Source organism: Globicephala melas, chromosome X (assembly GCF_963455315.2).
Source record: "Globicephala melas chromosome X, mGloMel1.2, whole genome shotgun sequence".
Lineage (NCBI taxonomy): Eukaryota > Metazoa > Chordata > Mammalia > Artiodactyla > Delphinidae > Globicephala > Globicephala melas.
Genome location: NC_083335.1, coordinates 56,297,599 through 56,322,544, shown reverse-complemented (window position 1 = coordinate 56,322,544; position 24,946 = coordinate 56,297,599). Strand labels below are relative to the sequence as shown.

The following is a 24,946-nucleotide window of genomic DNA, read 5'->3' as shown; positions in this document are numbered from 1 at the left end:
GTTAAATCAGCTATGAAAGACATCATTACCCTCACTTGCCTATCTTGAGTGAGAAGGAATCAAGATCAGATGAATTTTCAGTGTACCAATCTAGCAACCTGACTCTTGCTGCTTTTTGACAATACCGTAACCTGCCTTTTAGTAGGCACCAAAATGACCATATGCCTGATTATGTGACAAATGAAAACTCAGCCAAATTTGGTACTGTCATGGGAATGAATTTTAAGAATGGACTGGCCTCAGAGACTCATTACGATTTCCTAAGAATCCTCTCTGCTCAGGTATCTGGAGAAATCTTCTAGAGTTCATTCATTCAGTTATTCATTGCACAAACATGTGTTAAGATCTACAAAAACTTTTTTATTGACACATTAGTAGATTAAATGAACGAGTGAACTTAGATTTTCAATATTTATACAATTTTTGTCACCCAACAAAACAGATAATTGTGGATAGTATATACTTTATATCTAAAATACTTGGGGTTATCTATTTTTCTGAGAGGGCTTCAGTATTTGGAAATACCTAAAGCCACTCAATTCCCATATGAACAAATTGTTCCATCATATTTAATTTTCTGGATTATATCTCATAACTCCAATGTGCTAGTAATTGTGCATATGAAAAACTATCAAATTTATTATCAAAGAAAATGTCAACTTACCTGCTGCTGGCGATTATTTGCTCTCACTGATGCTAAGAGTTCTTCATACTCTTTTATTTGAGTTTCTTTGAATGCCAAGTCTTTCTCAAGTCTTATCTTGTCATTTTCCAGTGACTAGAAGCAAAATTATTTATGACTCAGAATTACAGAATCCTGTCAACAGTTATGTAATACAAAGACCTGTTTACATTGGAAGGTTTAAATAAGCACTTGTTTCATTTGTAATTGTTTAATAAAACGGAATTCTTAAAAGTTAATCAAACTATGGGATACAAAGGATTGAAAATTTAAAAACCTGCATCAATGGACATTTTGATGAATTGACTAATTGTAAGTACAATGAAGCAGAACCTTTTGAATTATTTTAATGTTTTTCTTCAATCTACAAAGACCCTTGTTAATCCCAGCAGGTGGTGAATTTTCAAATTAAGAGTCTAAATGTGTTCATCAGAACCCAGAAACAAGAAAGCCCACTCCAAAGTCCCCAAGGAGTTATTCATTGTATGGAAAGTATTCTGAATGTATCTAGCTGATGTCATGAAGAGCACCAATTAAAATAGAAAATGTTAAGTTCTTAGAGAAAGAAGTTTTCAAGTATTCAAATAAATTCAAAGTATGCTTTATTATTACAGAAAAGGGGAAATTATGAATCAGAGTCAGATTATTGTAATTTTACAAACTACTCCCTGGTTTTAAGCATTAAATTACCTTAGCGGTAAACTAAGTAGTAAGTGTTCACCCAACTTTCATTTTCACATTGGATAATTCTTTACTCCTCTCTCCCAACCCCAATTAACTATTTCAGGAAAATAACTATATCTGGGTGAGCACAATGTTGTTGTGTTGTATTAAATTTTAAAAAGGTATACTGAATGCTTTGATTTCTATGTTATGAAGCTAGGATCTAGAAAAGATTTGGAAAGAAAAATCAAAATAAATGTTACTGTCAAGTCATTCTGAAGATTTCCAAGCTCCTCCCGTATGTTGCTGAATGTGGACAGCACTAGCCGGAGTGATTTATCAGACATACCCCTCATCTGGAGGAAGAAAATTATTGATGGTTTATTTTTACTAGCATTTAAAAATAGGCAGTATAAGTAATAATAATCTTATTTTTTCTATTCCTACAAGCAAACTTATTAACAGTTTCATTTTTGATATGGCAATATTAGAATAGTGATGCAGGGCGTTTGGTCAATAACATGCATTAGTAATCCAAGCAATATCCCTGAAGAGTACCTGAAGAGATCATAGCTATGCTATTAAAACAAGGGTCTCTTATTTTTTCCATGATAAAGTATCATCTTTCTCATGACAGAAATGTATCATCAAATTCTTAAATTTACTTTTCTTCTCTATTTAAAGATTAGAAAAGATGAGACAGTCAACCTTCAAGTAATAAATTGCATCTCCCTAAGTGTGTTGTCAAATGCATAGATTTTGCCTGAGTTGAGAAGAATCTAATACAAATTAAGTTTAACCTTGAAGTATAGAAATGTCTCAAAATTTAAAGAGGGAGAAAAACCCTTTAACTAGATTAAACTCATTTCTTCAAAGAAAAGTGGTTTTGAAAACAGGCAACTTCTGTTTCTGAAAAGATGGAGCAGAAATACTTTTCTCTATTTTTCCTGCTAAGTCTAACTAAAACCCCTGCACTTTATGTATAAAACAAACATAAAAAGACTCTGAAAGTTAAAAAAGAAGAATGAAGTCTGGTTGAGAACATTGGGAGCTAAGGAATAATACGGAAGTGATTTCCTGGGTTTTCTTTTTGCTTCATATATGAGTGGTATTGGGCAAACCAATAACAAAGAAACACCAGTGGATACAGACAACAAAAGTCCCTAGAAAAGCCTGCTCTTTCTACCCAAAGTACCATGAAAAGGGCAGCCTAGCAAGGCAGATAGCATTTAGATAATAACCAGTCTACTCCAGCCAAACACCACAGAAAAAACCTGCAACTCTATTCTACGCCCACCCAAACCATCAAAAGCCAAGAAGGGAACGTAGACTCTCTCTCTCAACCTCCCTGCTTGGGTGATGTCAGAGAATTCTTAGTGAAGTGTCAAGACTTTCATCATTGCCCAACAGAAATGAGGCCACTCACATTGCAGTGTCAGTAGAGGCCAACAAGGGAACAGTAACACAACACACCTCCCCATCCAAACCAGGGTGTTTTCAGTGGAAGCCTAGTAGAGAGCCACACTTCCTACACCTGCCAAGGAAGAACAAAGAGCTACTCCCCCAACCTGTGTCAACAGAGGCAGAATGGGGAACCTGGACTTCCACCCCCATGTGGCAGTAACAAGTCATGCCCCTACTTCCCCTGTTGCTCAGTATCAGAGGAGGTCTGCTAAAACAGAAGATGTGAATAAGATCCAAAGTCAGAAAACAGTACCCAAAATGTCCAGGTTTCAATTTTAAAAAAGTCACTTATTCTAAGAACCAGGAAATCTCAACTTGGTAAGAAAAAAGGGTTAATACATGCCAACATCAAGATATCAGAAAAGTTAGAATTATCTGATAAGGATTTTAAGGCAGCCATTTTAAAAAGGTTTCAAAGTGACTAAATGTCCATCAACAGAGGAATGGATAAAGAAGATGTGGCACATATATACAATGGAATATTACTCAGTCATAAAAAGGAACAAAATAGTGCCATTTGCAGAGACGTGGATGGATCTAGAAACAGTCATACAGAGTGAAGTAAGTCAAAAAGAGAAAAACAAATATCACATAATATCACTTATATGTGGAATCTAGAAAAATGGTAGAGAAGAACTTATTTGCAAAGTAGAAATAGAGTCACAGATGTAGAGAACAAACTTATGGTTACCAAGAGGGGAAGGGAGGGGTGGGATGAACTGAGAGATTGGGACTGACATAAATACACTACTATGTGTAAAATAGATAACGAATGAGAGCCTACTGTGTAGCACAGGGAACTCTACTCAGTGCTCTGTGGTGACCTAAATGGGAAGGAAATCTAAAAAAGAAGGGATATATGTGTATGTAAGACTGATTCACTTTGCTGTACAGCAAGAAACTAACACAACATTGTAAAGCAATGATACTCTAATAAAAATTAATTTAAAAAACACACCAAATTAAAAAAAGTTTCAACAAGAAATTGCAAAGATTTAAAACAAATAAAAAATAGAAAGTCTCAGCAACAAAACAGAAAATCTCAGAAAACAAACAGAAGCTATAAAGAGTAACTAAATGAAAATTTTAGAACTGAAAACTCAATAATTAAAAAGCAAAACAAAAACAAAAACCTCAGTAGATGGACTAAAAAGCAGAAAGGAAACCATAGAGCAAAGAATCAGTGAACTTGAAGACAGAACAATAGAAAATACTGAGTTCTGAACATCAGAGAGAAAATAGGTTGGAAAAAAATTGAACAGAGCCTCAGTGTCCAGTGGGAGTATGACATATATCTAACATTCATGTCATCAGAATCCTAGAAGGAAAAAAGAAAGAGGGGGGAGCTGAAAAAGTATATGAAGAAATAATGGCTGTAAACTTCCCCAAATTAGCAAAAAAAATACACAGATTTAAGAAGTTGAGCAAACCCTAAACAGGATAGACCCAAAGAAATCCATGCCTGGACATATGAGGCAAACTTCTTAAAACTGAAGATAAATTTAAAATCTTAAAAGCAGCAAAAGAAACCTTAACTATTGGGAATAGCAATTCAAATGACAGCCGATTTCTCATGAAAAATCATAGAGGCCAGAAGGAAGTGGCATACATTTTTAAAGTGATGAATGAAAAGAATTGTCAACTACAAATTCTGTATGCAATGAAAACAACCTTTAGGAATGAAGGGAAAATCACATTTTCAGAGGAAAAGAAAAAGAATTTTTCACTAGCAGACCTACCCTTAAAAAAATGGCTGAAGGAAGTTCTCTGAAGAAAAAGAAAATGATAAAAGAAGAAATTTGGAATATCAAGAAGGAAGAAGTAACACAATAAGCAAAAATATAGGTAAATACAGTAGGCTTTCCTTCTCCTTTTGAATTTTCTAAATTATATTTGAAGATTGAAGCAAAATATATATATATATATATATAACACTGTGTGATGTGGCTCTCAATGCCTGTAGAGGAAATATTTTAAAAATTATAAATGTGGAGGTTAAAGAAAGATAAAAGAAGCAAAATTTTCTGCAGTTCACTGAAACTGATAAAATGTTGACACCAATACACGGGGATAAGTTATGGGTATATAATGTAATACTTAGAGCAACCCCTAAAAAAGCTATACTACGTGATACACTCAGAAGCAATAGAGGTAAATCAAAATGGAATTCTAAAACATATTCAAGTAATCCACATGAAAGCAAGACAAAGAAAACAGAAACAAAAAACAGAACAAACAGAAAACACAATGGCAGATCTAGCCCTAACATATCAATAATTACAACTTGGTCTAAATACACCAGTTAAAAGACAGATTGACAGAATGATAAGAAAAAACATGACCTCACTATGTGTTTTCTATAAGAAATTCATTTCAAAGATAATGAAAATTAAAATATACATAATGAAATTTAAAAGTTGGGAAAAAAGATATACCATGCAAACATTAATCAAAAGAAAGGAGTGCTATTGATATTAGATAAAAATAACTTCAGAGCAAAGAAAATTACCAGGAACACAGAGGGACATTACATAATAAGAGTCAGTCCACCAGGAAGACATAGCAATCCTAAATGTTTATGCACCAGACAACAGAGCTACAAAATGTATCAAACAAAAACTGATAGAACTGAAAGGAGAAATAGACAAACCCATAGATATAACTGAAGACTTTTATACCCCTCTCTCGGCAACTGATAGTACTGCTTAGAAGAAAATGAGCAAGAATACATAATACAATAATTCAACAATACCATCAACCAAAGGATCTAATCAGCATTTATAGAATACTTCATCCAACAACAGATGCACATTCCTTTCATATACCCATGGAACATATACCAAAATAGATCATATCCTTGACTATCAAACTTAGCCATTTCAAAAAAATTAATCTCATATGGAGTATATTTTCTGCCCACAGTGGAATCAAACTAGAAATGAATAACAGAAAGACAATAGGAAAATCTCTAAACACTTAGAAAGTAAACAATACACTTCTAAATAATCCACCAGTCAAAGCAGAAGTCTAAAGGGAAATAAAAATATATAAAACTGAAAGAAAATGAAAATACATATCATAACTTGTGGGACACAACTAAAGCCATGCTGAGAGGATATTTATAGCACTAAATGCTTACATTAGAAAATAGAAAAGGTGTGAAATCAATAATCTAACTTTCTATATCAAGAAACTAGACAAAGAAGATCAAAAGAAACCAAAAGCCAGCAAAGGAAGGAAATAATACAGACGAGAAAAAAAATCAATGGAAGTGTAAACAGGAAAACAATAGAGATCAATAAACTAAAATATAGTTCTTTGAAAAAAATCAATAAAATTGATAAACCTCCAACAAGACTGACAACAAAAAAAGAAAGAAGACACAAATCACTAGTGTCAGGAGTTAAATAGGGAAGAGTAATACAGACCCCACAGACATCAAAAGGATAATAAGGGAATACTGTGAATAGTTATGCACATATAAATTTGATAATTTAGTTGAAATTGACTACTTCCTTGAAAAACACAGATTACCACAACTCACCCAACACGAAACAGATCATTTGACTAGACCTGTAACTACTAAGGAATTGAATTTAGAATTTTTTTAAACTGCTGAAAAATATATATCCATGCCCAGATATTTTCACTGAAGGATTATACCAAATGTTTAACGAAGAGTTAACACTATGTCTATACATTTTCTTCCAGAAAACAGAAAAGGAAGAGACATTTACCAATTCATTTCATGATGCTAGATTATCCTGACACCAAAATCAAAGCAAATACAAGAAAACTACCGACTAATGTTTCTCAGGAACTTAGATGCAAACATTCTCAGAGTTTTTTGAGGAAATAGGCCTTGAATGCACTTTGGATGGACATCCTGCCACCAGAAATAATATCAAGGATGTATCCAAGATTCAGGTTCTGCAGAGCATATGTGTTCCCCATACCACTGTCTCTTTATAATACAGACTGTGTGCCACTAAAAATATTTCATTTAAGTTTCACAGATAAGATGTCAGGTCCAATATCTGGATGATCAACAAAGATTTGAGACCAAATATCAAACTTAGAAACTTGCCTCACTAGACAAAACTAGAGTATCTTTAGAATCCTTTCTTGCAAACACATGTACTCTTCATTTTAGCCTTATTTCTTTAGCACCTATCTTGATCTGTCTTGGTCTGTCTCTCCCTTCAGTGTAGGGGAATTTACTGCTGCAGTGGTCTCTAGCATTCCACAATTCAGGAAAATCAAGTCATTGGCCTTTCCATCTGCCAGGGGTAGGGTAGGGAGGTATAGAAAGTAGAATGGAGAAGAGGAGGGCAAATCCTATAAGTTAGAGTCAGGTTGTGCTACAGCAGTGAGGAGAGAATAAGGGCATTCCACAGCCCGGAATATTTCTATAATGATTTCCTGAATGCTAGTCATTCAATACTAGTGTTTGATAGTCTGACCAAACTATAATGCAACCCTTGTTTAATCAAAATGCAATCAACTCTTGTGAAATAGGAATTTTATTTGGGACTTTCTGTCCTTAATTAAAGGAAACATCCTGGGCTAGTGGTTTGTTAGTGTTGCCTTCACAGCCACTCTTGACCCCATCTCACCTGCAGAATATAGCGAATTTGCTGTTTTGTAAATTCTGACAATCCTTTAGGAATCAACGATTCGGTGTCTTCTGACTGTAAGAAAAGAGAGGCTTATCTTTCAACAGATACATTTTAGTGTTTTAATCAGAGGGTCAGCAGACTTTTGTAGAGAGGGACGTGTTTTTATGGATATCAGAAGATTACTTCACTTTCTGGGTAATAGTTGCCACAAACTTTACTTCTAGCATTATCAGTTCTTACTTTTTAAAAAAATAATTGTACTACATACACCATGGAAAGAACCCTGAATTACAGGAAGTTTAGGGGGAACTTTGGGGCAATCAATCAGATGTCCCATTTCTATTTTTTAAAAAGAGCAACTTAAAAACAAAAGGGTAGTCACTTAAATCCCATTACCACTTTATTTCCATGTATTTTTTAACAACTGGAAGTTTAGTTGGGTGGTAGATATGACACTTTAAAGGCTGATTTTTTAAATAATGAAAATTTGAGTAAATAAAATAAAATTAAAGGTTTACTGAGAATTTGCATAGAGCTGTGGTGACTTTTGAAAGATTATGATGTTGCCACAGCAACATTAAGAAGCTTCAACAAATTTTAAGTGAGAAGCTGAATTGAATTCAGTACTTCATAAAGACAATTTAGGGCTTACTGAATTATTGTAACAAATGCAGTGCGTCAATACTTTGGAAATAAAGATGAAAATTAACATAAAAGAAGCCATTGTGATTGTTACTTTGAAATCAGTTCTTTCTCTATTTGATGACTTATCCCATTAAAAGTAACTATTACCAAAATGTATATACATAATATTTAGAATTGATACTTGAAAATATTTACTTCAAGTTGCTGGCTATTTGGCATGGGACATACAAGTTTTCGAAATACATTAAAACTAAATTTGCTATTTAATTAGTTAACGTAGATTTCAGTTTTGTAAAACAGAGTATGTAGTCAATGAACTTTTAAATGTTCTCATAAGCAAAGACAAGCTAAATCATAAGGTGACAGCTGATAAAACATTTTTTGTGTGAATGATTATTACTTTTACAATTATCACCTTTAAAGCCATTACAAAGATATAAATGGTTATATCATTTTAAAGGCAAAAGGATCATTATTTCTTTCACTAACCTGTTTCCAGTCTAATAAAAACACCAAATTAAAAACAATATTATTAATGCAAGTATCTGCTTTGTTATCTGCTTTGTTATCAACTATATTTGATTTTCAACTCTTTTTGCACTTACCTCATCTGTAGACTCAAAGTCCTGTTTGCTGCAAGAATGAAAAAAAAAAACAGACAACCTTAGGAAAATATATACATTGATCATATATAAATGTTAGTGTTCTAAATATTTTACCTTACTTTTTGATATATAACATATCAAGTGAAATTTATAATCCTAATGAAAAATTTAAAGCTAACTAAAATGGCACTTGACAAAAATAAAGTTAATTTTCCTGGAATTAGCTAATCTATTAAAAATGAACAACATCCAAATAACAAGCCAATATAATATGCAGAATTACTACCATTCATTAACACCGGTTTATTTGTGACTAGATGTAGAAGTCTTCAGTTTGGCAAAAAATACTATCTGAGTGAACAAATAACAATAAGTCATTTTCTATTTCCACCTTATTTTTCTCCTTGTATTGCTCCCTTTTAATGCTGATTCCAGCTTCTCCCTACAGTGTCTTTAAGTTATTCATACCCTTTTAGTCAAAACCAAAACTTGTAAGACTTCGCAATCTACACTAATCATTCAATCTACACTACAGTATGTATAGCAATGACAAAGCTTAAAAGGATATTGGAATGTTTACATAGGGACATAGCCTTAAGCAACATCACCAAAATTCTAGTGGGAAAGTAGAATTTCCAGCATCAAAATGAAGGTTTGTCCATGAGGGTTGGAAGGCCCTTTGTGAAGCCATGTTAGGTAGGCAAATGCTGCAAGCGAATTGTTAGTGGTTATACCAGTCCGGCACTGGCTCCTTTGGGGAATGGTGAAAGCTGGGAAGGATACAGTTCTAGCGTTGCCAGTGGCAACAGATAGGCCTTTATTTTTGCCTACTTGTTCCCCCTGCACTTCGTGGAAAAATTGGGTTCAAAATACATACGATGAACATACTTCTCAAACAAACAAACAAAAAACTGTACACATGTTCTGACAGCAAGACAAAGTATGTTAAAGTAAGACTATCTTAGGAAATCATAGATATATGACTGCCATATCGTCAGGTACAACAGAAACATATTTTAGAGATATAAGCTAGTACATTAGCTTCTACCTTTACCTTCTAAGTAAGTGCTTATGAGTAATATATTGCTTACAGAGATAAGTGGGTCACTTACTGTGCGAAACCTCTCGCATGCATTTATAGAAATACACAAGCTAATGTGGAGAATGAGAACTGAAGATTTCATTTCCTGAGGCATGACTGCATATGTGCAATTGTCTGTATGTATGTATGTGGTATTTCCTGGGTTGCTCAAAATATAAATTTTGGGGAGGCCCTAGCGAAAAAAAATGAAGTATCTTCTACTTTTTTAGTGTGTTACTGAAGTAACTGCATGCATATATTGGAAGCTAAAAGAAGTTAAAATATGACTCACAATGCAGGTATAGTAGTCTTGCATTACTGTTAACTGGAATTATTATCACAATATTAATAGACCTTTTATGTTTAAAATCCCAATTCCAATGCCAACCTAGTACACATGTCCCTAGCCACTTACTTCTTTCTACAAATAAGAAAACAAAACAAAGAAACAAACAAGGAGCAATCAACAGCACTTAATACTGGAATTTACAAATGTAACCAAAATGGTTTCATAAGACAACCTTTCTTAATTCTGACCTTCCAGTCTACTTATTGCTGAATTGCAATTTAGAAAGAGAAGAAAAGTGGAGACAAAGGGGTGGGAGAGAGAGAGAGAGTGGAAACAAAGAGAGCAGAGGCGGGAGGTGGAAAGACCATTGTGGATTATATCTCCATTCAGTACAAGGTGATGGTGACTATAATTACAGTGGGCAGAAAAAAAAAAAGAGAGGCACTCACTATGTCATCTCACCTCCTAGGAAGGAAGGAATGTAATAAGGAAAAAAACAAAAGAAGAAATAAAAGGCGGGTGGAATGAAGAGAAAGAAACTGACAACCTTCTGACAAACAAAAACTCTTAAGCACCAAAATTTTATGAGACCCTCTCCACTCTGGAGTGTTTACTAATGTGGAGACCCCAGCTTTCTATTTTCTTTTTAGTATTTTTAGCTACTCTAGAAATTAAACTCAATGTTTTTCAGTGCTTAATTACACATTTAGGTCACCCATATACATTTATCAAAACCCTCAATGACAGGGAGTTATTTCAAAACCCCAGATTACATCTCTACCTGGTTGGTCATTATAAAACAATTTAACTTCCCTTGCTCAATTACTTTGTCTACTTCTAATTAGTATGAGACTAATACATTTGGAATATATTTAACTCTCATTCTATAAACCTTTATTGAGTAGCGACTTTGTCAAGGCCATGTGCTCTGAACTGGATTTCAGCAATCCAAACACAAATATTATCTTGTCCTGTACGTGACACAAACATAAGTGATCTAAGGCAAAATTTGAGCAATGTAAAATTGGTCTAAGTCCTCCAACGTTTTCAAATTTGATGATTCAAAAATTGATAATTTCTTTAATGTGTCTGCAATATGTTAAATAATTTAGAGACACATATCTAGTATGAAAGGTTAAGTGATTTGCCTAAAGTAAAAAGGTTCTCCCATAGGTTCTAGTCCCAGATTTGCCACTTTTGTGGCCTTAGGTCAGTGGTTCTCATACTTTAACATGTATCAGAATCCTCCAGAGGGCTTGCTGCTTGGCCTTACCCCAGAGTTTTTGATTCTACAGGTCTGTTTCCAGACCTGCATTTCACATGATGCTCCTGCTGCTTGTAAGTACATGTCTTAAATAAATCATTTATTGCTTATAACAAATCTATGAAATAAGCATTATTATAATCCCTATTTCACAGATGAAGAAACTGAGGTACAGAGAGGTTAAACAGGTTGCCTGATATTACACATCTAGTATGTAACAAAAGCTAGGACATGAACCCAGGGTATGAACCCTGCATCTACAATCAGCGTACTTAAGAATATATGTCTCTATATGCTCTTGATTTTACCATGTGATACTTTAACAGAAATATTCACAAGACATGATTAATACACAGAAGAGGAACATCTAGACAAAACAGTATCTAGAGAAGGCTTTGCAGAAAAGCTGAGTCATGGCTTATAGGTATAAGAGTACTCAAAACTGTTTGAATCCATCTCAAGCACTTAGTAGCTATGTGATCTTAATAACTTATTCTCTTTGGGTGTCCATTTGAAACTTTCTATGGTTACTGTACAAATTAGATAATATTCAAAAAGCACTTAGCACAGTGTCTGGCACAATAGTGGACACTCAATACATAATAGAGTACTCAGAATGAGGGGAAAGATTTTAAGGTAGTGACATTATGCAAATGAATGAATGTGTGAAATAGTTGTTTGGATAAGGGGAGAGGATATTGATTAGTATAAAACACTGATGAAGGCCTAGCTGAAGATGGAAACCATGCGTTAATAATTACCATGCGCTTTTCTCTGTGCTCAACTGCATGGATGTAGCATAAAGAAGGCATTCATTCAACAAATATTTATTAAGCACCACACTAAATCAGTCACCACACTAGGCACCAAGGAAACCAGGGTAAATGAAACAGCCCTCGGGGGGTAGTGTCTGAATTCTAGGGGTAGTGGGCAGTGAGTACTGGATAGAGGAAAAAAAGAAAACAATAGATAAAGCAGAGAGCTAGACTGATCCAGAGTTGGGATTTTGCTAAGTGGCAGGGACAATATGATAAAGAGGCAAGGCAGTTGAGGGTGATGCTAAGAGAATGGTTGCAATCATGAATAAGAAAGCAAGAAAAGTTGGGGAGGAGGGAGCTAATAAACAGAATTGTAATAAGCAGAGAGAGAAGAGATTAAAGATCTCTGAGAAGTAGAAGAATCTAGTTGGTGAAGTTTATACTGACTTTCCTTTAACCTCCAGATTTTTCTGAGTTTATGGAGCTTTCCTAAATTTTGCCTGACAGATGACCACATATATGATGTGACTATGTAGTAGAAGGCAACTTTTGGAGTATAGCTTATGAAATTCATTTCATGACATAATGTGCTCTCATCTACACATGAATAGTTGATAAATTGTTTATGTTTATATATTTAAATAAGTATTATATATTATTATATAATATTATTGTATAATATACATATTTACATTAACTTATAAATAGATATTTGTATAATTTATATTTCATACATTATATGTAATATATAATATTAAAATAATACATGACATTTATAATAATACACAACCCTAAATGTATATTAAACTCTGGTCTTCATATGTTGAGCACACATCAATGGAAGATAAACAGTAGTGTGTTGGCAATGGGACTGTATCTTATATCATCAGTGTAATATCTTAAAACAAGTCATCGTATGCCACACATTTTTGGAGCTCCTTGTCTAAGTGGTTGCATTTTTCATCAAAGTACGTTAGAAAAGAAGATCCACGTAATTCTTTACTGACCCCAAAATAGCTGGTAAGATATCTTCAATGATTTTCATTAAGTACATTAACTCTTAAAATGAGATATTTCCTCAGATCTGCTCATACAGTTGCCTGTTTCCCCATTAAAAGTACTCAAGTTTTGCTGTAAACCTAAAATTGCTCTAAAAAATAAAGTCTATTAAAAAATACCAGGGTATTGTAAAATGTTTGAAAGCTACAACGCCAAGCAAATGATATATTTACAGTACCTTCCTCCAATTCTCTGCAAATGTTCTAATAAGCAGTGATATAGATTTGTATTTTTACGGCATAGATCAGCAAGCAACTCTCCAAAATACTTGGGGTCCAATTTTTCAGGGCCATCATCCTGAATTATCACCTGAAGAAAATATCAATCACAATTATAAACAATATTAAGTTCACAGATATTTTGCTGTGAAATGAAAAAAGTGAAATAACCTATTAATACAAGTAACTCATCACAGTCATCACATAAATGAAGCCACTAAATTTTCTTTGTAGCTGATGTATACATTTTTCAATACGGGAGGAATTTAAAGGAAAAGCAACATTGTAATGGCATTTTCAGTTTCATTTCACTCAAGCCTAAGTGATCTAATGAATGCAAACCTTGAATAATTTACATAAAAATTCTTGAATATAGATGCTTAAATGAAAAGTAAAACAAGTAAATCAAAATCTCTGAGTTGCTCATTATCATCACATGGCTTATCCATCTGTCAGTGTCATTCCACTGATCCTCAGGTTATCTCATTGCTATAGCTAGCCAGGTAGATAACGCCTTCCTGCCTCACCTCTCTATATGTGTTCCTTCCAAAACCATTAACTTTCCCAAGTAGAAAAGGGCATTTCTTTAGCCAGGACATTCAAGTACTGAGCTCCCTGTTAGAATCTGCACACAAGTAATTTGATACACTTAGTATTTTGCCTATTTTTCTCTCTTAGCCAATTATAATGCCCTCATAATGCTGTGAAAACCATGGAGTTTTTTTTTTCCTTCCAGTTTAATTTGACAGAGTAATTTTATAGTTTCAAATTATCTTAAAGTATTTATTCCTTTTTTTATTTTTGCACAAATATTCTCCTGTCATTGCACTGTACACTAGTTAACATGTTGGGTATACAATTCTTTGCCCACATTAGTAATTTGTGCCATTACTAAAACTCTTGCTCTTGTGACTTCAGTGTGGCACCCAAATAAAGAGTCACAGAGTCCAGGACGGGGAACGATTTGCATCAGCCTCGTGTCTGTGTTCATAGATAAAAAGAGGTGTTAAAAGTTACCAAAGGAAAAAAAAAATAGTTACCAAAGGGAGGTGATTTTATTTTGAGAAATGATAACAATAACTAATATTTATTTAGCTCTTACTATGTGCCAGCCATTGTGCTATGAACTTGACATAAAGATTAAATGAGGTAATGTTCTCTTGTAACCACTACACAATATTGCCTCCCAGAAGACCTCTTGTGTTTGTTTTCTCAGCAACTTAGGAATTACACTGCCCCTAACTGCATTATTTTGGAGGTTAGCTGGGCTAGGAGTTGAAACAGTGAAGAGTTTGATTTTCTTATTGTGAAACCATGCAAAATATGGCTGAAATTCAGTTAATAAATTTTAATCAGTTAGAGAAAAGGTGAGAGCATTAAAATTGAAGAATGGGTTCTTTTGACCAAATAGCCATCAAGGTAGAATAGCAAGAAACAAAATTTCACTCCTTTGTATATATATTCCTCCTTAGTTGTATACAGTCCACAAGTTACAGTAACATTTGAGTAACACAGTAAAAACCAAAACCCACTTGGGTTCAAAAGTGTGGAGGGGAGAGGACAGACAGAAATCAGATTCTCTTCTGCTGTTAAGTCTTTGACAGGACTACACTCAATAATAAAATGAAATTTCCTAACCATAAACTATGACGTGCCAGTTAGCAATATTTTCATTACTAAATCACAGGTCGGTAGATTTTAGTTTTATTGGAACTGTTTGTAGGTGTGCTTTGACATTTCTTTTAGAGCTGGCTCAAAACCATGTTCTTGTTGACTTGAAAAAGCCAAGACAGGGAGCCTCCCAAGGAAACATGAATGTTTTCAGTCAGAATGGTAGCTCTAATGGATGGAGGTTTTCTCTCTGTGACAATATTGAGTTGATAGGATACTTGAAATAAAATTACCTCACATCAGCATTTCTGCCTGATGAATGAGAGCTATCTTGAATGTCAATCTAAGATAATAGCTTTAGCTTTCACATAAAAATAGGGCAGGAATACAAACTGTGCTGAAGAATAGTTGTTCCAAGATACACAAAATGTGATATTTCTCAAAAAATTACAAAAATTATTAAAGATTCTTCAGCATGCATCAATCAAATACCTTTAATCAGATCACTATTTGACCATAATAATGGCTAAGCAGTCCAACTCCTTGTGTCTGATTGCTAGTAAAAGCCTCTGATTAGAATTACTGCCACAAACCCAAGGCAAGCAACAATGTTTAAGTGTGAAACCAGAGGCAAATCAGCAGTCATTTTTCAGAAAATCTATAGAAAGGAAGTACCTTGTAAAGGAAAACCATGGGCTTCACCTCACTACTGCCTTGGAAGTTCTTGTCCTGTTTCTAGTCTGGAGTTTTGTTTCTTATTTGTGGTCTATGAGATTCCAGGTGTGGAATTTCTTTTGTTAGTATCTACATTATATAAACTTTGATATTCAAAGATGATACTTTTGACCAACCATATTTACAAAGTTCAGTGGTAGTGATTATAGAGTCCTACCGATAGTAGACACACAATAGTTGCAGATTTCAGCTGAGCTATCTATATTTTCTTCCCTGGCCCCCTTCAAGCTTAGTGACACACATTTTTGAGAATACTGTTCAGGACTAGTGTATATGTATAGCCTGTGATGAATGCACAAATCACAATCTAGTAGTAATCTCGTAGTAGAGGGTACTGGCTTAATTAAATTTATCCCCACTAGGTAACTGGCTTATGTATGCATTTTTCACCTATTTAGAATGGTTGCTTAGTGGATTCAAAAGTGCTTAAAATGCCATATTATATAAAAGCAATTATACATAAATGCCTAACCCTCTAAAAGGTCATGGACATGTTAACTAATAAGGTCTTCTGTGCTTAGACCCTCCTGGGTAGTAACTTTTTGCTACATGACAACAGAAAACATCACTATTAAGGAAAGTTTACAACGTATAGGTTGTAATAATAGGATAGGATAATAGGATTAATAATAATCCTAATAATAGGATAATAGGATTATTATTAATATAATATATATTATATTATATAATAATATATATTACATAATATATATAATATAATATCCTAATAATAGGAGAATAGGATTATTATCCTGCAAACCTTATATGGTGACACTTGTAGATAAATAAGGTTACTGCTTCATTAATTTTGCTTTGATTTGGGACGTTTAATAGCTGTCAGATAGATTGAAACCATAGTTAATCCAGTTGGCATTAATCCCCATGAAATGAAATGCATTTTATGTACAATGTCATTTAGCTAACAAGGTAAAAAAAAAGCAATAATTGGTCTCTTCCTATTTTGTACCACAAGAAGAAATCCTAGGAGAAAAAGTATCAGAATTTTAGGTTCTGAAAATCCTCAGTGCTATTTTAATCTCCATAGATATTTTAGTAAAGAAATGTTGCACTATACAGTACCTGGTACACAGAAGATTTTCAATAAATGTTGTCACTGAATTGAATGTACTGTACAATAATTATAATTCTAAAATGAAGACTTGACTCATAACAACAGTCCTGTACTTGAAATAAAGACCTAATTTAATTTCCTGTGAGTAACTCTAGGCAGAAAAGTGTTGCAATGAAGAAAGAATGGAAATTGGAGCCAAAAGTGGAGCGCCCACTTCCTAGTTGTGGCCTAAGTGTATGTACTGCTTAACCTCTCTGAACCTCGGGTTGCTCAACTGTAAAATGCAGGTAATTTAGTACTTATTTTATAAAGTTGCTGGAGGTATTACTTTGGAGGGGGGCAGGTAAATTATTAAACTGTCATGTAAAAACCATCATATAAATAATGGTTTTATTTAACTTAACACATATGGACAATTGGTTATTTGAATAATGATAGGAGTGGAAGATGGTTATAAATTTTCTACATGACTCTCAGCTACTGGAGAGTAGAGACACTCTTTTTATACATTTCTTTAATTCCAGCACATACCATAGAGTCTGAGTATAGTAGATCCTCAGTAAACATTTGTTGCATGAGGAAGTTGTCATAAAGGATGCAATTTGGGCTAAATGTTAACTATAATAGATGGAAAAGCACTAATTGGAAGAGGTGCTTTAACAAGGCAACTGAAGGGCTTCCCTGGTAGTACAGTGGTTAGGAATCTGCTTGCCAATGCAGGAGACACAGGTTCGAGCCCTGGTCCGGGAAGATCCCTCATGCCTGGAGCAACTAAGCCTGGGCACCACAACTACTGAGCCCACGTGCCACAACTACTGAAGCCCATGTGCCTAGAGCCCATGCTCCACAAGAGGAGCCACCGGAATGAGAAGCCTGCACTCCGCAACGAAGAGTAGCCCCTGCTCACTGCTACTAGAGAAAAGCCCGTGTGCAGCAACGAAGACACAATGCAGCCATAAATAAATAAATAAATAAATTTTTTTAAAAAAGCAGCTGAAATTGACTTTATCCGAAACCTAGTCAGTGCTGTCCTTGCTCCCTTTTTAGTGTATATGTATAGCTTTTGACATGTTATTATAAAACAAGATGATTCTTCCACTCCTCTAACAACTAAAAATAAGTAGATGGTTTGGATTGTCATTTTATAATGAATCCAGGTGACTAATTTGTAACTGCTTAAATTATTCTCTCTGACTGGAAAATAAAATATATTTTCCTATAACACACGTGACTACTGAAAACTTATGAAGCTTTTTCTCATGAACAATGGGAATTTTGCCACTAATCATGTTTTTCCCCCTTGTGGCTTCCAGAAATCTCAGAGCCAAGTTTTTAGCCCATTTTTACTAATGACATGGAACTCTGTGGCCTGCATTTCTGTGTACTCTATTTTCCTTCTGGTGTTATTGCCCCATTATATTTACACTGTCCTTGACATTTCTTTTTCTGTTCTATTACATCTTATTTGTTCTTTTAAGCCACTCTAAATACTTTTTGTAATGAAGCAGGAGATATATCCCAATGAAATTAATTTTAAATGAATATGTATTTTTTAATGCATAACTTCTTGGAAACATCTTTGTTGCTACTTTTGTCTCTTCTCCACCTCTCTGCCATTTCTCTATTCTGCCATTCCTTAGTATGTAATTTATTCAAGGAATGGAACCAGTTCTTTATTATGTAAGTAAAGCCAATGGAGGAACTCACTGCACATATGTAGTAGCTCTTTCAGTGTATTGATAATTTATCTTACATTCTAACATTTTTTCTTAACACAAAGGCTAAAATCTATACCCCCAAGCCACATGCAGGATTTAAAAGGTCTCAGTGACATGATGCTTTCATTCATTCAGCACACATTTACTGAGAACTTACTAAGTACTGCCTTATGGTACAGTTTTAAGCACTACTGGGGGAAAAGACATAAGATACTGTCTCCTCCTCTCTCAAGGACCTTATGGTCTTTTAGAAGAGCTAAGATATGTATCTAAATAACTTTATATGATAGATTGCCCAGTTCATAAGAGATACGAAGAGAAGCACAGATCAAATGGTAAAAGAGTGCTCTCTTCTCTTCGGCAGCACATACACTAAAATCGGAACGATACACAGAATATTAGCATGGCCCCTGCGCAAGGATGACACACAAATTAATGAAGCGTTCCATATTTCTATGGGCGGGATGTGAGCCCCGGAGCCTTCTCCCCGTCCTGTGGTGTCTCCCCAGGTCTTCCACAAGCTGGCCTCCTACAAGGGCTGTTTGTTGTCTAGCCTCAGCACGATGCTGAAGACGTGGGTTAGACTGCAGCCCAGGGCAGTCTCCTGAGAGCCTTTGTTGCCGAGAAAGCCAACTGTGAGACGCCTTGCTGGCTGCTTGGAGAAAAAACCCTAAATACCTGCTGGCCGAGTACTGCGAGTGGCTCCCGCAGGCCATGCAGGTTGACCTCGAGAAAGCCTGGCCACCCACCCCTGACTGCTGACCCAGTGCCTGCCTGAGGGGCCAAGGACTGGCCTGCGGACCCAGGGGGACTGGCAGCGGCCGGTGTCCGGCACAGTCACCCTGACCCCAGACCGCGCCCAGGAGGCAAGTCGAGCCTCTGGACACCCTCGTTCATCATGGCTCGATTCTGCGCACGACGTGCTGCCTTCCCTGAGCAGTCTGACCCAGGGGTGACTTTTGTAACTAGTTATCACAGGGTGGATAATGGTTTTATCTCCCATGCTGGCCCCATTTTAAATGTGCTCTATGTACTACATTAGTCCCTGTAGAGCAGCAGGGCTGCTGGGCAAAGGCAACCACAGGCCCTTCCTCTGCTCTCCGTTTCCTGTGAGTGTGGTGCACCCTCCCCACAGCCAGGGAGGGCCCCCAAAGCAACTGCTGGCTCCTGTGGAGTGGGTGTCTCCTCCCCAGGGGTCAGCCCCCCACTGGCTATATTACTGTAATAAACCTTAGCTATGATGACAACAACAAAAATGGTAAAAGAGTTATAGGAAGGAAACCCAACTTTCAGCTATATGAGAGTGGTTTTATGTAGGAAGATTCTTCAGACTATGACAACTGATTAGGTGTGAGGTGGCAAATGAGAGGGAAAGTAAAAAATAATCCTAAGGGACTTCCCTGGTGGTCCAGTGGTAAAGAATCTGCCTTCCAATGCAGAGGATGTGGGTTCAATCCCTCGTCAAGGAACTAAGATTCCACATGCTGCGGGGCAACATGCCAAAACGTGCCCGCATGCCGCAACTACTGAGCTCACACACCTCAACTAGAGCCTGCGTGCTGCAAACTACAGAGCCTATGCACTCTGGAACCTGGGCGCCACAACTACAGAGGCCATGCGTCCTGGAGCCTGCAAGTCACAACTAGAGAAGAGAAAAACCACTGCCACAACTAGAGAGAGGCCTGTGCACAACAACAAAGGGCCCACATGCCACAATGAAAGATCACACGCACCTCAACAAAGATCCTGCGTGCCACAACTAAGACCTGATGCAGCAAAAATAATAATAATAAAATAAATAAATAAATAATCTAAAAAAAATAATGCTAATTTTTTCTTTTTTTGGCGGTACGCGGGCCTCTCACTGTTGTGGCCTCTCCAGTTGCGGAGCACAGGCTCTGGACGTGCAGGCTCAGCGGCCATGGCTCACGGGCCCAGCTGCTCCGTGGCATGTGGGATCCTCCCGGACCGGGGTACGAACCCACGTCCCCTGCATCGGCAGGAGGACTGTCAACCACCGCGCCACCAGGGAAGCCCAATAATGCTAAATTTTAAGTCTGGTGATTAGTGCACTGAAGATATCATTAATAGAAATGGAGGTCATAGAATGAAAAGTTGGTATATGGTCAGTTGGAGGTGACTGTGGGACAGCCAAGTAGAGACATCAACTAGTCCATTAAAAATTATGGATTAGGGCTTCCCTGGTGGCACAGTGGTTGGGAGTCCTCCTGCCGATGCAGGGGACGCGGGTTCGTGCTCTGGTCCGGGAGGATCCTGCAAGCCGCGGAGCGGCTGGGCCCGTGAGCCATGGCCGCTGGGCCTGCGTATCCAGAGCCTGTGCTCCTTGGCAGGAGGGGCCACAGTGGTGAGAGGCCCGCGTCCCACACACACACAAAAAATTATAGATTAGAGCTTCGGAGGGAAGTTTGGGGAGTTGTCCATGTAAAGGTGATATGTAAAGGTAATAGAAGTCAAGCTTTTACACCATATAGTCAAGGCAGAAGGGGTAGAGAAAGGAGAAGAAGGCCAAGGGGATGTGTCTTTGGGGAAGATCTGATGAAAGAAGGAAGAGGAGCCTGAGAAGAATTAGAAGCAGCAGTACAGTATAATGGAAAGAAAGAATATCAAGAATACAATGGATCAACATTATCAACTATTCCATCTTATTCGAACTGGAATAAGATGAAAATGAAGCAAAAAAGGAAGTGGAATTTGCAACTTAGAGGTCAATAAAAGCAGTTTCAGAAGAATGTTGAAACTAGAAACTGGTTTTCAAGGTGTTAAGGAATCTGTGGGTAATGAGGAAATGGCAGCAGTGAGTATGCCTTCCTCCTTCAGGGATTTTGCAAGTGAAGGGAACAAAAATGATTGAGATCATAAGTCAGTAGATTGGTAGGGTTGCTAATGGAGTCATCTTGAAGACAAGGTTAGATTATTAATTCTCAAAGATCAGAAGAATCAAAAGTTCACTGAAAGTACAGAGAAATTTTTCAATGAAGTAGGGTGTTGAAGGAGTTCGCATAGTGAACTCAAATTGTGGTCCCTGGACCAAGTAGCATTAGGATAACGAGTGAACTTGGAAATGCAAACTATCAAGTCCCAGCAATCTATATTTAAGCAGGTCAACCAACTGATTCTGGTACACATTAAAATCTGAGTTCCACTGCCCATTCTTGGTAGAAGGGAAGGCTACCTGCAGAAAGTAAGAGAACAGCAATGGGACCTGGAGTGTGAAGAGGGAAAAATAAAGACTATATACTGAGGACTGGGGTGGCAAGTCAATCAGAATTAACTAAAAGGACTGTCTAGCAACAGAAGGAATCCAGCAAGACAGAGATAATCTGTACTAGACTAAATTGGCCTAGTTTGCGAACTTTCTCTAGCACACGAAGTCAAAATCTAGGTGCAGAGAAAGTGGATGGCAGTCTATCCAAAGTAAGAGATTAGCAAAATGAGGACTAATCAGAGAAGGCAACAATTTTAAGGGTTTCTAGCAAGAGCATTGTTGAATCAGCTGACAGGGGACACCAGCCTGGTTTGGAACTGAGGGCTGGAGAGCTTGTTGAGGGCAAGGCTCAATGGGAATTAGGGAGTAGGAGATGAAGTAAGAAAGTGATGATAAGAGAAAGAGAGATTCAGAATTCCAGATGAAACAGTTTCAAGTGATGTGGAGGTTCAAGGAGTGGCCAAAGTCTATGAGAGCTGAAGATGTAGTAGAAATGAAGAAATTAAAGGTGATGAAGAACCATGAGGACAGAGCATGAGAAAGATCTATCATTTGAGTGGAGAAGTTCTCATAGATGATTCCAGGGCAGGGGTCAGGGGAAAGTGGGGAGAAGATTGTAAGCGTGCCAGTGAAACTGTTGAAGGATGATGAGAGTGACTAGAAGGTCAGTAGTAGTGATAATATGAGCCAAGAGGAGAGGTGTATATGGATTGCAAGGTTTTAAAGAGAGGAAATGGTTGATCAACAAAAACCAGAAGACTTGACTGTATAAAATTGTACTGAGAGGGCTTCCCTGGTGGCGCAGTGGTTGAGAGTCCGCCTGCCGATTCAGGGGACACAGGTTCGTGCCCCGGTCCAGGAAGATCCCACATGCCGCGGAGTGGCTGGGTCCGTGAGCCATGGCTGCTGAGCCTGTGCGTTCGGAGCCTGTGCTGTGCAACAGGAGAGCCCACAACAGTGAGAGGCCCGCGTACCGAAAAAAAAAAAAAATTGTACTCAGAAAATAATTAGCAATAGATACATAGAAAACCAAACAAATGAAAACATTTAGGGAATTATTAACACCAGCAAATAATAGTTATACTAATAAAAGCAGCAAAATAGTACACAAATTGGTTCAGCAGTAAATAATACTTTCATAGCAATAATAATATAAACACTGAATAATGATTTAGCCCAAAATATGGGGATTTAACTATACTGAGATGATGAAAGGGATGTAAACAGGTAGGTGGGTGATTAATAGAACTAAATCCTTATGTACCAGAATTACCAACAGATAATATACAACGTTGATAAATCAAAAAAATAGCAGCATAAGTATACCCATATTATTTAGCTATATGGAAGTAAAGACAAGAAGAAAAAAAGCTGAGTTGAAAATTGTTGCCTCTAACTTCCGCCCTTTTGGCTCTCTGAGCAGCACCATGGCAGTCGGCAAGAACAAGCGCCTTACAAAAGGGGATAAAAAGGGAGCCAAGAAGAAAGTCGTTGACCCATTTTCTAAGAAAGATTGGTATGATGTGAAAGCACCAGCTATGTTCAATATAAGAAATATTGGGAAAACACTATCACAAGAACTCAAGGAACCCAAATCGCATCTGATGGCCTCAAGGGTCGTGTTTTTGAAGTGAGCCTTGTTGATCTGCAGAATGATGAAGTTGCATTTAGAAAATTCAAGCTTATTACTGAGGATGTTCAGGGCAAAAACTGCCTAATTTCCATGGCATGGATCTTACCCATGACAAAATGTGCTCCATGGTAAAAAAATGGCAGACCATGCCTGAAGCTCACGTTGATGTCAAGACTACCGATGGTTATTTGCTTCGTCTATTCTGTGTGGGTTTTACTAAAAAATGCAACAATCAGATTCAGAAGACCTCTTATGCCCAGCACCAGCAGGTCTGCCAGATCTTCAAGAAGATGATGGAAATCATGACCCAAGAGGTGCAGACAAATGACTTGAAAGAGATGGTCAATCAGTTGATTCCAGACAGCACTGGAAAAGACATAGAAAAGGCCTGCCAATCTATTTATCCACTCCATGATGTCTTTGTTAGAAAAGTAAAAATGCTGAAGAGCCCAAGTTTGAATTGGGAAAACTCATGGAGCTACATGGTAGTAGTTCTGGAGAAGCTGCTGGGGATGAGACAGGTGCTAAAGTTGAAAGAGCTAATGGATGTGAGCCACCAGTCCAAGAATCTGTTTAAAAATCAGACTTTTAATGGTGACAAATAAAAGATCTTATTTGTGATAAAACAAAACAAAACAAAAGAGAAAATGGTTTCCTCTGGGCATCAGGCGTGCATGGAAAGGGTTGGGACAGGAACTTGCTGTTTGTTTTATGCCATTTAATAATATTTGACCTTTTATGCTATCTATATGTATTATTTTGATTAAAAAAATAAAAACTTTTTAAAAGAGTAAATAAATAACAATTCTTGTTTGCCACAGAACAAGAGTTCAAAAGGGCACAAGAGCAGGAGGTAGCTGGAGACAGATAAGGGTGGTGTTGGAGAAAAAATGGGTCCAAAACAGATATCAATTAAATTTGGGGAAAGGATAGCAGGGAATAGAGTTTTGCACAAAAGACACTCATTTTCAATAATGGGGATGGAGAAGGCAATAAAGATGGAGAAGAGGGCTTCACTGGTGGTGCAGTGGTTGAGAGTCCACCTGCCGATGCAGGGGACATGGGTTCGTGCCCCGGTCCGGGAGGATCCCACATGCCGCTGAGCGGCTGGGCCCGTGAGCCATGGCCGCTGAGCCTGCGCGTCCGGAGCCTGTGCTGTGCAATGGGAGAGGCCACAACAGTGAGAGGCCCGCGTACCGAAGGAAAAAAAAAAAAGATGGAGAAGGACTAGAGTCACATGTGACTGAATGAGGGAACAGGCAGAAATGCTGAGTTTATTAAGCTAAGCAGCCCAGAGTTTCCATAATTAGTGAACGACTTACGTTAAATAAACATTGTAACAAGCTTCCTGGATACTTGTCAGAGAAAGCACCTGACACTAAGATCTGTGCTGTCTTGATGTTGACAAAAATTAAATTTTCAAATGACAGAAGAAAGGCATCACAAGTTGGAGAATTTTCCATTGGCAATAGCACTATCCAAGTGAGCAGGACTCTTCCCTTGACATCTTCCCATGACTCAAAGTTTTCTTGGAAGCCTCAAGCCAAGTGCAAAAGAGTTGTACATGCAATATATATAATTATTTGAGTCTTTCTTATAAACAC

The 24,946-nt window shown here is 36.9% G+C and overlaps 1 protein-coding gene, 1 non-coding gene and 1 pseudogene across 2 annotated transcripts in view; 2 read left to right on the top strand and 1 right to left on the bottom strand.

Annotated features, from left to right (window-relative positions):
* Positions 1–24,946, bottom strand: part of POF1B (POF1B actin binding protein) — a 100,379-nt gene that overhangs the window by 27,386 nt on the left and 48,047 nt on the right. Inside the window, exons 5-9 of the mRNA XM_060292023.1 lie at positions 13,308–13,438; positions 8,679–8,706; positions 7,426–7,500; positions 1,609–1,701; positions 665–778 (exon numbers count right to left, since the gene is read on the bottom strand). Coding sequence (XP_060148006.1) covers positions 665–778; positions 1,609–1,701; positions 7,426–7,500; positions 8,679–8,706; positions 13,308–13,438 — 441 coding nt within the window. The remainder of the gene's footprint in view (positions 1–664; positions 779–1,608; positions 1,702–7,425; positions 7,501–8,678; positions 8,707–13,307; positions 13,439–24,946) is intronic.
* Positions 18,834–18,938, top strand: LOC115849267 (U6 spliceosomal RNA). The gene has a single exon (XR_004037954.1). It is a non-coding gene; the product is annotated as a U6 spliceosomal RNA (small nuclear RNA).
* On the top strand, positions 23,137–23,919 carry LOC115849265 (small ribosomal subunit protein eS1-like; annotated as a pseudogene).